General features: G+C 55.5%; 1 protein-coding gene across 4 annotated transcripts in view; it reads left to right on the top strand.

Annotated features, from left to right (window-relative positions):
- The window catches only part of H6PD (hexose-6-phosphate dehydrogenase/glucose 1-dehydrogenase), a gene marked incomplete at its 5' end in the record, with an annotated part of 34,102 nt that extends 22,964 nt beyond the window's left edge, over positions 1–11,138 (top strand). For all 4 annotated transcript variants that reach the window (XM_081226418.1, XM_081226420.1, XM_081226419.1 and 1 more), the window contains 2 exons: positions 7,522–7,791; positions 9,040–11,138. In XM_081226418.1, the coding sequence (XP_081082544.1) occupies positions 7,522–7,791; positions 9,040–10,403 (1,634 nt within the window). In that variant the 3' untranslated portion in view covers positions 10,404–11,138. The remainder of the gene's footprint in view (positions 1–7,521; positions 7,792–9,039) is intronic.
- Positions 11,139–13,959: the final 2,821 nt, after the last annotated feature.

Genomic DNA, 13,959 nt, shown 5'->3' with positions numbered 1-13,959 from the left:
TAGTTTTGTTTTGTTTTGCTGGGAAAATCCGGATCTCCCACAGTGTAGAGGCAATGAGGAGGGGGTTTCTGGTCCCAGATCTGAAGGCTGCATCTTCAGCACGATCTCTACATAACGATGGTAACCCCTCTCTCTTGGGATTCTTTTAAGGATTAAACCAGATAATGTGCATGGAAATACTCTACAAATGGAGATGCTGTTCTCCTTCCAGGTTGGCAGGGAGTGGAAGCAGCAGTGTTCTCCGTCTCTCTGGGCTCCACGTGGCTTGTAGGTGACTTGTGTTGGGTTATATAAAGACCCGTAATTGATCTGCAGTTTCTCTCTTACGTCCTTTTTTTTTTTTTTTGCGGTACGCGGGCCTCTCACTGTTGTGGCCTCTCCCGTTGCGGAGCACAGGCTCCGGACACTCAGGCTCGGCGCCCATGGCTCACGGGCCCAGCCGCTCCGTGGCATGTGGGATCCTCCCGGACCGGGGCACGAACCCGTGTCCCCTGCATCGGCAGGCGGACTCTCAACCACTGTGCCACCAGGGAAGCCCTCTTATGTCCATTTTTCACATAATATTATCTCTCTCACTTACGTATGTATTTAAATTTCCATGTATTGACACTTTGTGTAATATATACCTTTCAGTAGCTCTGTGTTTCTGTTCAATTCTGTTTATATCACAGAATATGCATTATTCTATTATTAGGCATCTCAGTTTCCACTTTTTGCTATTTTAAATAGTACTTTGCACGCTTAAAAAAATTAAGATACGATTGACATACCATAAAATTTACCCTTTTTTAAAGCATACACTTCAGTAGTTTTTAATATATTCACACACTCACGCAACCATTATCTAATTCTGGAACATTTATGAGTGTTCTAAAAAGTGTTTCTTCTTAAAGTATACTTCTGAAGTGGAATGACTAGGCCAGAAGGGTGAACACGACTTCATGGTGGTTATTACATCTTATCGGACTGTTTTCCAGAAAATTCGCAACAGCAGCGTCCATCACTTAGTGGTGTTCCTACAGCTTTGCCCATGTCGGGCGCCCCCGTCTCCCCTGTTCCTGCCGGTTTGGTAGGTTTGCAGCAGCTCTTCTCAGGCGTGTGGGACACAGCTGCTTTTGCCCCACGTGGGGGTGCCGCCCCGTGAGGTTTCAGGGGGCAGCACGACCAAGGGGCAAAGTGACGGGTCTCCCGTGCTTGTGATCCTGTGACGTGCACGAGCTCTGGGTTTCAACAGTTTGGGAGCCAAGTTCATAGGGGTCTTTGTTCCTGTCGTCCCACCTGGTCATGCTTTATTCTGTCCTTGTTCGTGTATTGATGGGCTTTTACCCCTCAGCTTTCAACCTAGGAAGGATGCGAGGAGTCATTATGGATCCTTTTCAGGAAACATCAGTCCACAATAACTGGTGGTAACCAGAAGAAATCACATTGTTGGGTGCCGTCAGGAGGACCAGCCCCGACCTTCCTCTCCCTGCCTGTCCTCTCCCCCATGAGGTGCCAGCCCTGGGCCTGATCACTCCACGTTAATTGGAAGTACAGCTAAGCAGGAAGGGATCAAAGTCCACAAACGTATGGGCTGTGCTACACACAGGCGCACCTCCACCCCATCCCGAAGCTTGAGATTACGGAGTGAAGGAAGCTCTCTTTTGCACAGCGGCTAGTAAACCTATGAATGCGTTCTCCCCAGGAGTGAGAGAGGATAAAAATAGGAAGGGGGCCCCTTAGGGATTTGCTGAACTAATGACTAGTAAGCAGACAACAGGGCTTTTTAAGACTCTGCTGTATTCTCTCCATAAAGAATTCATCTGTTCTCAAAGCTTTAATTATCCTCTTTACACTCTTTAATCTCCTGTTTTCATTGATTCTAAGACACACATTTTTACATATTTGAACCTCTCTAAAGCTGGGTTTACCATTGACGGGGTGATATCGTTGAATTGGCAGCCTGTTTCTTAGTGGTGACAACATAATGATGCTTTCACCATCATTGGCATCTTTGATGTGATGAGATTTAGTCTGTCTCCAGCATTCATTGCCTTCCCAAGCCCTAGTATCACACCTCCAGCTACCCTTGAGATATTTTCACTGGGTGTGTATCACCACGTCAGACCCAGCAGATTTAGAACTTAAACCATCATGGCATTTTTCTCATGAAATACCGTCTGCTTTTTCTAACTTCTTTATTTTCAAATGGTGACCATTCTCTGAGTTGCCCAGCTGGTAGCCTTTCTCTCACAGCCCCTGTAATAATAATGCCGGCCAATGTTTATTAGTGTTTCCTGCATGCCAGGCACTGTTCCAAGCCCCATTAATCCTCACAGCAGCCCTACAAGGCAGGTACTGTGACCAGTCCTCTTTTATATGTGATGTAGAGCCACTCGCCCGGGGTCCCAGGGCTGAAAGGTGGCAGAGTGGGTACTTGAACCCGAGCAGCCTGGTTCCAGAGACTCCAGATCACAACTCTTGCACTGCCTTTCATGGATCCAGCCAGTGACCATGCAGTCTTCACTCATGCACTGAATAATGTCTCTGTGTTACACTGTTTGCTCCGGCCCCTGTTACTTCCTTTGATTGCAGCAAAAGCTGCCCTGTTTCCACCAGTCCCCTCTCTGTTCATCTTGCCAATCAGAGATGGCTTAATCTTCCCACAGCGCCTCCTTCAGGGGTCCACTTCCCTACTCCTAACACCTTTTTAAAAAAAAGTTTTATTGATACACAACTCACATATCATACAGTTCACTTATTTAAAGTTTACAATTCAGTGGGTTTCGGTGTATTCACAGAGCTGTGCATCCGTCACCACGATCAATTTTAGAACATTTTCATCACCCCGCAAAAGAAGCTCTGTACCTCTGGTTTCCCCCTGCCCCAGCCCCTGGCAACTGTTAACTTACTCTCTGTCTCTATGGATTTGCCTATTCTGGACATTTCATGTAAATAGAATATACAATATGTGACTTTCTGTGTCTGGCTTCTCTCACGAAGCATAATGTTTTCAGGGTTCTCTGTGTCAGTGCTTCATTTCCTTTTCTTGCTGAATAACATTGTGTGGATGGATGTACCACATTTTATCCATTTACCAGTTGGTGGACATTTGGATTGGTTCTACTTTTTGGCTATTGTGGAGGGAACTTTATTTTTATTTATTTATTTATTTATTTATTTATGGCTGCGTTGGGTCTTCGTTGCTGCACGCGGGCTTTCTCTAGTTGTGGCGAGCGGGGGCTACTTTTCGTTGCGGTGAGCGGGCTTCTCATTGCAGTGGCTTCTCTTGTTGCGGAGCACGGGCTCTAGGCGCGCGGGCTTCAGTAGTTGTGGCTCATGGGCTATAGAGCACAAGCTCAGTAGTTGTGGCGCATGGGCTTTGTTGCTCCGTGGCACGTGGGATCTTCCCGGACCAGGGCTCGAGCCCGTGTCCCCTGCATTGGCGGGCGGATTCTTAACCACTGCGCCACCAGGGAAGCCCTTGGCTATTGTGAATAACGCTGCTCTGAACATTCATGTACAAGTTTTTACGTGGACATATGTTTTCATTTCTCTTGGGTATGCACCTGGGAGTGGAATTGCTGGATCATACAGTAACTCTGTTTAACTGGTGAGGTCAAGAACTTTTAATAGCTCCTCAAAGCCCTCCGTCTAGTTTCCAAAGCCCTTTCCATCTGTTCTCGATATCTGCTATTCCGAATCGCAACCTGGCCACTTCTGCCAGACCAGGCTCACCCTCACCATCTGACCTGCGTGTCGGGGCCTCTGACCTCCGGCTCATGCTTCTCACCCCAGCTAGGACATGGTCCAGGGGCAGAGTCAGCCCACACATATATTTCTTTGAGACACACGACAGTTTAAAAAATCTGAATTCTTTGAGCTAGTGAGATGATACTTAATGATGCAGATTTTCATGTTCTCTAAAAATTGCAAGATTTGGTCACCGTGGGCCCACATACCTGTGAGGTACCCCCCAGCGGACTGCAGCTGAGGGGCACAGCCCTACCTTGTCCTTCTCACACCTTTCCTGGCCTGCTAGGTGCTGGGGTCCCTGACCTCTGACCTAGACCATCCCTCCAAGAGCCAGCTCGGCCTGCTGCTTTGACCGTCGCGCTCCACTGCCGAAAGCCGCTGGAGCTCGCGCCGCTCGGCTCCACACAGGAGGCTGTTCAGATGGGAGTGCTGGGCAGCTACAGGGGGTTGTGACAGCACGAAGAGCTGCAGGCTCTGGGGCCAGCTGCCTGGGTGCAAATCTCATGTTTCCCCCCTTCTACCGGCTGTGTGACCTTGGGCCAGTTACCTGACTTCTCTGAACCTCAGTTTCCTTACATTTTAAAATGGGGGTAGCAGTAGGACCCCTTTATCTGTTGTTACTGTGAGGGGTAAATGGACTGATATACATCTGTTATTATCAACATTATCCTTACTGTCTTTTTCCTGATGTCTTCTCAGTGGTGGTTTGTGAACTTTGGAGACCAGACCGCGGCGGGGCTGGGAGCTCAGCCATGGCTTCTCAGCGGCGGTCACGCCGGGCTGGTTGTCCTGTGCGTCTGGGGTTCTGCCTCCTCGGCCAGAGCTGCCGCCTCATGCTCCAGCCCTGAGGACGAGGGCACCTTCCCACGAGCTGGCTGTGGGCCTCACTTCCTGCCCCGCAGCGCTGGTGCCGCCACCAGGCCTGGCCTGTGGGGCTGAACTCGGGGCACGTGGTCCCTGCTCACCATCCAGCTGGCTTGAGAGAGATGGTGAGCTGGGTCAGGGCAGGTGGGCCGGGCAGGTCTGAACCGGGAGCCACTTCTTTTTGTTTGTTTGAATTAAATATTGACCGGATAGAAAAGAATGCTTACACAATCTAGGGAAGATATGCAGAACTACGTGTGACGAATGCCAGGGTACCTGCCAACCTTGTGTCCCTCCCCCAGATTCTATCCCAGTCCCTGTCCTTCGCGTTCCAAGTTTCAGGTGGACTTTCCCCTTGCTTCTCTTTATTGCTTCTGTGTGTGTCCGGTTCCCTAAACAACGCGCTGTTTGATTTCGAAGAACCGTCACACTGTGTGTGTGTGAGAGTTGAGTCTTTCTGTCCCTTTAACCTGCATTCACCATAATCTCTCCAGATCTATCTTCTGATAACTGACTTTATTTCCAACTGTTCCTAATCCATAAAACCCATCTATGGAATTTCTGATTTCCCCTTATATTTTTCATTGATTGAAATTCTGTTTATTCTGGTCATCTTATGTCATATTTTCAAGTTGAATTTTTTTCAGAGCAATCAGGTTTCTCTCCGCATTGTGCCTTTGCGGTTGATTCCTGACGCTGTGTGTGCGTTCACTTTCTCGGCCATACAGTGTTGTGCGATCTGAGTGCAGCGGTGCATCTGGTGCCGGGGTGCAGCAGGGAGCAGACGGGTGCAGTCCTGCTTTGGTGGGGCTTCAAGGGTTCCAGGGAAGACAGATAAACAGGCACCAAGTCAGTCAGGTGAACTGGCCAAAGACAGGACCCCCAGGAGGAGAGGCCAAGAGGTCGGTAAAAACCTCCTAGAAGCTGAGACCCGAAGGAAGAGTAGGACTTGCTGGGTGGGAGAGCTGGTCCCGTCTTACAGGCGGTGCTCATGAACCTTGGGTAAACGATTGCTCTTCCTGTTGTGATGTCGCCTTTTTCTGTACGTAAGGCTGTGATTGGCCCAAATCTTGGCAAGTCAGCTGAATGTGAACATGTCGTCTGAGCTGTTGTGCATTTGAACCCTAAGCCTTTAGACCACTGCGTTGTATGTACTGGAGTCACTGATAATCAGAGTTCATGCCGAGGTCTGGAGGAGGGAGAGTAACGTGTGTGGTTAACCAGCTTCTGACTCTGCTTGTCCTAGCCCTGGGCCTCTGATTCTTTCTTCTTGCGTAGAGCCAGGACAGTCATGGTACCCTCCGTGCGGGATCTCGTGGGTGTGACGGGGACAGTCGTGGTACCTCCGTGCGGGATCTCGTGGGTGTGACAGGGACAGTCGTGGTACCTCCGTGCGGGACCTCGTGGGTGTGACCAGGGGGGCGGGTGCCTAGCGTCTCCGCACTGTCCCAGGCACAGCAGGCGTCGGTGTTATCACTGCCGGCCTTGTGATCAGTGTTCGGTGCGTCCCCCTCTTTTAGCCTCTCAGTAACTGTCCACCGGGCAACTTGCCGTCTCCACCTGTATGTCTTAAGCTTAAACACACCTAAAACGGAGCTCCTGGTTTCCCCTCCACCAGACCATCCGTCTCCTAGTCTCCTCATCTCAGTCGATGCCGCCGCTGCCCATCTTTGCTCAGGCCTGAGTCCTAGGAGTTGTCTTTGGTCCCTCCTTGCTCGCGCTTACCGCATCGGTCAGCGGGTCCAGTCAGTTCTGACCCCAGAAAGCATCGTCCGCTCCCTCCAGCTGCCTTGTTGATGCCACTTCAGCCCAGGCCCCACCGTCTCCCCCTGGGCAACCGCACAGCCTCCTCCTCAGTCTCCTGCTTCTGTAGCCGCTCTCCCCGCAGCAGGCCGGGCGTCCGTGAATGTGCGGAAGAGCTTGATGTGTGCTGCCTGAGACCCTCCAGTGGCTTCCCCTGAGCTTAGACACAAGTCCAGCCTCGTCCCCAGGTGCTTCGAGCCCTGCCCTCCTGCCTGCTCTCTCCCGCTCACCTCCTTCTGGGCGCCTGGCAGCCGAGCTTGTTCCTGCCTCAAGGCTTTCCCTCTCGAAGCTCCCCTCCATCCGGAATGTTCTCCCCAGCTTCTTTTTTTTTTTTTTTTTTCCCGGTATGCGGGCCTCTCACTGTTGTGGCCTCTCCCGTTGCGGAGCACAGGCTCCGGACGCGCCGGCTCAGCGGCCATGGCTCACGGGCCCAGCCTATCTGCGGCATGTGGGATCTTCCCGGACCGGGGCACGAACCCGCGTCCCCTGCATCGGCAGGCAGACTCTCAACCACTGCACCACCAGGGAAGCCCCTCCCCAGCTTCTTGCAGGGCTGTCTCTTCAGGTCTCAGACGGGCCCGCCCGTTCCCTTCTGTCATGAGCTCTGTCTGTAATGTCTTTGTTGGCTTTTCTCCCTCCCATCTTCCCTCCCTCCCTCCCTCCCACTCACTGTAAGCTGCGGGCAAGGACCTGTCTGTTGCCCGGTGCCTCGTGCGCTTGGTAGGGGGTGGCAGTGAGCCCCATTTGATGGCAGGATTGCAGAGCAGAGACTCAGAAGTCAGGTAACTCGTCAGGGTCGTGCTCTAGCAGGCCGCCTAGGCCCTCGCTGTAACGTGCAGGGCCAGACCTGCTGGCCAGGGCCCAGGATCCGCGCATGCAGTTTGGCGTCTGCGGGGACCAGAGCCTTCCCCAGGCAGGTGCCTGGAGACGCCCAAGGGGCCTGACACCTCCTGGCAGAATGGTTCTCATTGAAGGGAGGTGGCTCAGAGACACCCGCACTCCCTCCCCCACCTGTGCTGCCCTGTGGCCCGCCCCCCCGCACTGGGGACCCGAAGCACAGGCGGGGCTCCTGGCGCTCGTCGGGGAGCTGCTTACGAGCTTCGCCCTCCTCCCGCTCAGGTCGCACCAGCTTCTACGAGGAGTACGGCGTCATCGGCGATGTCCTGCAGAACCACCTGACCGAGATCCTCATGCTGGTGGCCATGGAGCTGCCCCTCAACATCAGCAGCTCGGAGGCGGTGCTGGGGCACAAGCTCCAGGCCTTCCGGGCCCTGCGGGGCCTGCAGAAGGGCAGTGCTGTCGTGGGCCAGTACCAGGCTTACCGCGGGCAGGTGCGCAGAGAGCTGCAGAAGCCAGACAGCTTCCACAGCCTGACGCCGACCTTTGCAGGTGGGCTCTGGGGCTGGGCGCGGGCTGCTGGGCCGCCCCCACCCATATCCCCCAGACGGAAGCACTGCTCCCAACCCGGACGCCCTTCAGGTTGGGTTGGAAGGGACTTGAAGTGGGGTTTTCACAAGGGTGCTCAGTGGTGAGTAAGAAGTGCCCCTGCCTCTCTGACTTCCCAAGAGCTCAGAGCAGCAGGTCACCTGCTGGCTCCCTGTGGGCGGAGGACACCTCAGTGGCGGTCTCCATTCAGTCCACGTCCACGGATCCTGCCGGGGCTCGCCAGTCTGGGCTCAGACCTGGCTTTGCCCTTGTGGAGCCTACATCAGCCCCCAGAGAGGCTGCAGACCCGCCTGCTGCAGCCGGGGGCACCCCCAGCGGGCAGGCACCACGCTGGTCCGGCAGATGCCCAGCGGGGCCATCCTCTGGACACTTCCACAGGCTCAGAGCTTTCTGGGGGAAGCTGGCTCCCTGCCACTGAGATAACAGCCGCCACAGCCAGAGCAGCAGCTGCTTGTCGGGCACTGACCACGTGCCTGGCACTTTATATACATTATCTCATTTAATCCTCACGTGTACAGACGCGTCAGGCAGGTGTGATTATCATGCCCCTCTAGAGGTGAGGAATGGTGAGGCTCAGTCAAGTGGCCAAAACTTGCCCGAGGTCATGCAGAGGTAGTACGTGGGCGAACCAGGCTTGCAACTCGAGTCCGGAGGGCACTCGGCGTCCGGCTCTTACCGCCGTGGTCCCCGCTGCAGGTCTCCTCACCTGCACGGCAGTTCCCCACTGGCCTGTGGCTGAGAGCCCTGTCCACCCTCCCCTTTTCCCTGTATGTGACGGCCTCAGCGCGTCCTGAGGGCTCTGCAAACAGGAAGGAAGTCCGTTTCCCTAGGAACCCACACCCCCTCGGTCAGGATCGCCGCTGCCTTGCCCACCCTCCTTGAGACTCTTCTCGGAGCCTCTGGGTTGGAGCCTCTCAGTCCAGTTCCCCTTTGCTTGGGGACGATGACTCTGAGAGGCGCCTCAGGGAGCTGGGTGTCCGAGGTGGCCCCAGAGGCTGCTTTTCAAGCACCGACTGGGCAGAGAAGGTAACAGAAGAGGTGAAAGATGGGGGCGAGGCCAGGGGTGCCCAGAGGAGGGCTCGGAGAGGGGAAGGCTTGCTGGCAGGAAGGAAAGGAGAGGAGGGCGAGTGGGCCGAGAGGACCTGGTTCTTACGCTGGAGCATCACCTCCACTGTCCCCCTGTCACCCCAGGCATCCTCGTGCACGTAGACAACCTTCGCTGGGAGGGTGTCCCTTTCATCCTGATGTCCGGCAAAGCCTTGGATGAGAGAGTGGGCTACGTGCGGATCTTGTTCAAGGACCGGGCGTACTGTGCCCAGAGCGAGAAGCGCTGGGTCCCGGCCCAGAGCCACTGCCTTCCTCAGCAGATCATCTTCTACATTGGCCACGGTGAGCTGGGCGGCCCAGCCGTGCTGGTCAGCAGGAACCTGTTCAGGCCCTCCCTGCCCTCCGCCAGCTGGAAGGAGGTGGAGGGCCAGCCTGGGCTTCGCCTCTTCGGCCGCCCTCTGTCTGATTACTACGCCTACAGCCCTGTGAGGGAGCAGGACGCCTACTCCATCCTCATCTCTCGTATCTTCCACCGCCGGAAGGACTCCTTCATCACCGTGGAGAACTTGCTGGCTTCCTGGGTCTTCTGGACGCCCTTGCTGGACAGCCTGGCCCACGAGGTCCCACGCCTCTACCCAGGAGGAGCGGAGAACGGACACCTGTTGGACTTTGAGTTCGGTGGCAGCCACTTGTCCTTCTCCCAGCCGCCGCCGGAGCAGCTGGTGCCGGGGCCGGATTCTGCTCCCATGCCCAGCGACTTCCAGGTTCTCGGGGCCAAGTACCGAGACAGCCCGCTGATATCGGCCTGGCCGGAGGAGCTGATCACCAGGCTGGCCGGCGACATCGAGGCTGCAGCTGTGCAGGCTGTGAGGCGCTTTGGCGAGTTCCACCTGGCACTCTCGGGCGGCTCAAGCCCCGTGGCCCTGTTCCAGCAGCTGGCCATGGGGCACTACGGCTTCCCCTGGGCCCACACACACCTGTGGCTGGTGGACGAGCGCTGCGTCCCGCTCTGGGACCCCGAGTCCAACTTCCAGGGTCTGCAGGCTCACCTGCTGCAGCATGTGCATGTCCCCTACTACAACGTCCACCCCATGCCCGTGCACCGGCGCCAGCGGCTCTGTGCCGAGGAGGACCAGGGCGCCCAGGCCTATGCCGAGGAGATCTCCACCCTGGTGACCAACAGCAGCTTCGACCTGGTGCTGCTGGGCATGGGCACCGACGGGCACACGGCCTCCCTCTTCCCTCAGTCACCCGTCGGCCTGGACGGCCAGCAGCTGGTGGTGCTGACCACGAGCCCCTCCAGCCCGCGCCGGCGCATGAGCCTCAGCCTGCCCATCATCAACCGCGCCCACAAGGTGGCGGTCCTGGTCATGGGCCGGATGAAGCGCGAGATCGCCATGCTGGTGAGCCGCGTGGGCCGCGAGCCCAAGAAGTGGCCCATCTCGGGCGTCCTGCCTGACTCTGGCCAGCTGGTGTGGTACATGGACTATGACGCGTTTCTGGGGTGACGGTGCCTTTGCCCGTCGCTCGCCCCCACGCTCTCCTTCACCCGTCCTCTCTCCGTCCTCTCAGTCCTGCCCCAGCCCGCGTGCCCTGCTCTCTGGAATCTGATGCCTCGTGGTCAGGCTCCCGGAGACAAAGGACAAAGCCCCTCCCCAGCCCCTGTGACCGCCCCCGCCTAGTGGTGGCGGGTACACACCGGAACAAGGAAGAAATGGAATCTGTGCTCTTGAGAAGCTTCAAATCCAAGTCAGGAGAGAAATGTCCACCTTTAGAAAAGACCTGCAGCGGTTACATGTGAACACCAACCAGCGCAAAATAGGACGGTCTGAAAGCTCCCCGCGTGAGCAGGAATGTGGTGGGCCGAGGTTCATGGGGGGTTTCCTGCCGGCCGGGACCCTTCGACCGGCTGTGGTGGAAAAGCAGAACGTGGATGGTAGAGAGCAGCAGCCCGGCACCAGTGGCCCTGCGCCCCGCCCCGCCCCCAGAGCAGGCCGCTGGGAGCCCGCACCCTCCTCCATCCCCTTCTTCCTGAGCCTCTGACTCACCTGCTGTCCTGTCTCCTCCGGGGCCACCTCCACCTGCTCTGCATCTCGGCTCTCTTTCTTTTCAGTCCCGACCATGGAGATCTTCCCACCCCCTCTCTGTTTCTTTGCTGTCCCTCAGACACCCCATTAATGGACAGATGATGATGACAGTAACACGGTGACAAACAAGATGTTAAAGTGGATCCAGAAATCGTGCGACTGTGGTTTGCAGCTCCTTTTCTCAGTAGATGGATTTCTCTGATGGCAGGAGGCTCTGGTTCCCCAGCTCTGTCAGGGAAGACCACTGCCCCCACGCTTGCGCTCCTGTCCCCAGCCAACTCTGCGTGAAACACGCTGGAGATAGATGATCAGGCCATTCCAGGGATCCCACAGTTAGGAGGGTCCTTTGTGTCTCAGGGAACTTCCCAGTGAGTGTTTCCACTCTCGGTGTCCCCTCTTGTTTTACCTGGGAAGATCCAGTTAAATCTTTCTCTGACGGTGACATCTCATTTGGGGGGAGAGATGTGACATCAGGTGATTGCGACCATCCAGGTGCCCTGATCTGACCAGGCTGAGCCAGGCCTCCCTGGTGGGGCCCTGCAGCTCATGTCAGCACTGGCTGCCCACGACCGTCTCAGGGACTTGACTGATGGTCAGCGCCGAGGGCGGCCGCCGCCTGCCCTTCTCATACTACCTCGTGGCGGCATCGGCCTCCTGACTGCCGGTCCCTCCTGCCAGCAGCGCTCACCTCACCACTAACGCGTTGCTGAAGATCTGGGGGAAACCAGCAAGCTTCTCGTTAAGAGTAGGTGGGTAGTCCGCTCCTGAGAAGCCATGGGTCAGTAATACCTGTTTTTCTGAAACCCCCAAGGCAGGGGCGTCTCCAAAATTCTTTTTTAAAAATCAAGCTTCTCAGGACACTTCTTTTGTGTTTTTTTGGCTGCATTGGGTCTTCATCGCTGCTCGGGCTTTCTCTAGGTGGGGCGAGCGGGGACTACTCTTCGTTGTGGTGCACTGGCTTCTCTTGTTGTGGAGCAGGGGCTCTAGGCGCACGGGCTTCAGTAGTTGCAGCACGTGGGCTCAGTAGTTGCAGCACATGGGCTCAGTAGTTGTGGCTCACAGGCTCTAGAGCGCAGGCTCAGTAGTTGTGGTGCACGGGCTTAGTTGCTCCGCGGCATGTGGGATCTTCCTGGACCAGGGCTCGAACCCGTGTCCCCTGCATTGGCAGGTGTATTCTTAACCACTGAGCCACCAGGGGAGCCCTCTCAGAACACATTTAATTTTTATTTCAACTTCCCACATAGCCATGTCCCCAAGATATGTCAATAAAGGATAAGACAGGTATTTCCGTGTAACTGTTTCCCCATCTTATAGTCACATTTTATATCAGGCAGATACATCTGATCAGGCAGATACAAAGTGTCAAGGTCACAACAAGGGCTTTCCTGGGTGAGAAGGAGCATCATGAAATCTGTTTCTCTACATTTGATTGCTTACACTTTCTTCAAGGCAATTTACACTTCTTCAAGAATTTAAAAGAGTTCTTGCTGTGAGTTGAGATGTGTGCGTGTGAGGTGGGCGCTGGCCGGGGGCCCTGCACCTGTTGAAATTTGGCTTCCCCTGGTCTCCAACGACCCGGTCCAGACAGGACATCTCTCTTTAGGCCAAGAGAGCTCACCTTGGCCAAAAAGTGCACAGTGCCGGGGTCAGGAAGTCTCCTCCCTTTCTGAAGAGTCAGTATTTTAGCTTTGATGCACCTGGTGGGCCGGCCTGCAGGAGCGGACACGTGGTCGTCGCCCGAGTGCCGCCTCTGGCCACGTGGGGGCGCCCTCGCACCATCCCTGCTGTCTGGAGCGCAGAGGCGTTTCTCCTCCGCGCAGGTTCCTGCGCTTCCCCGGCCCCTTGGTTCTGAGCAACGCCCCCACCCCCACTCCCCAGGCCCCCCGGCCCCGCCCCCGCCGTTGTTCTTTAGGAACTTCTTCCTCTGCGAGAAAGAAGGGGACCTCCACATACCTGAGTGGCATTGCAAGACCATGTCTGAATAATAGTGAGTCACTGGGGGCCTGAGCCTGGCACGTCCTATTTTCAGAGGAGCGCCTTGCCTCAAAATGTACTTTCACCTGTGGAGAGCGCCTCTAGGGGCAGGGGCCGGTGTCCTTTCCGGAATCGAGTGCTGTCTTAAAGTCACGCTAGGAAGATCCACTGGGAGACACTGTTGTATTCCTGCTTCCACCTGCCCCCTTTCCCCTTTCCCTCCCTTGCCCTGTGATGGTGGTTTTCAAACTTTCTGGATCATGATCCACAGCAGAAAACACACTTTACGTCATGAGTCGGTGCTCACCTTCATGCATGAATCTACGTCTCAAGCAAAAGTTTCATAAAGGAATTCTCACTCTTGAGAATTCAGGATACCTTCTCTAATTTTTATTTTTAAAAATACTGCTTGTAATTTGCTAAATTGAGTTGGTACAAAGTTTGAGAAGTGCTGCTCTAATCTGACTTTACCCTGTTGTATAAGCGGAGGCCCCAGGGTTTGGAAGGGAGCATACGAGCCCGGCTCACACAGGGAATGCTCGTGACCGCACTGGGACTGGTACCCAGGCTTCCCGTTGCTGCAGCTTCACGCCTCGGACCCGTCCCAGGTGATGCTGCTCCAGCCTCTGTGGTGGGATGCTTGCTTCCTCCATCACGAGGGAGGGGAGGAGTAGGTGTTGAAGACAAGGTGGCCAGAACCCTGGGGCTTGTGGGAGCGATGACGATGTGCCCTTTACGGAAGGGTGATACGTTCCAGGCTCAGTACTAAACGCTTTGCACCGGGTGGCCTTGTTTAATCTTTACGACAGTCCTGTGAGGAGGTGGAGGAATCCTGAGTTACCAATGATTTTGAAACTGAAACTGCAGTTGTCTAATGACAACAGGCCAGTTGTTCTAAGCCAGACGTGGACCCCAAGCCTTCAGGGTTCTAGACGTGTGCTCCCAACCACCCTGCGTTGCCACCACCTCCCCAGCGAGCTCGGTGCAGCCGCAGTTCCCAGAA

Source organism: Mesoplodon bidens (assembly GCF_964165515.1).
Source record: "Mesoplodon bidens genome assembly, chromosome: 2".
NCBI lineage: Eukaryota > Metazoa > Chordata > Mammalia > Artiodactyla > Ziphiidae > Mesoplodon > Mesoplodon bidens.
Note: the sequence above shows the minus strand (reverse complement) of the source record. Positions and strands in the feature narration are given on the sequence as shown.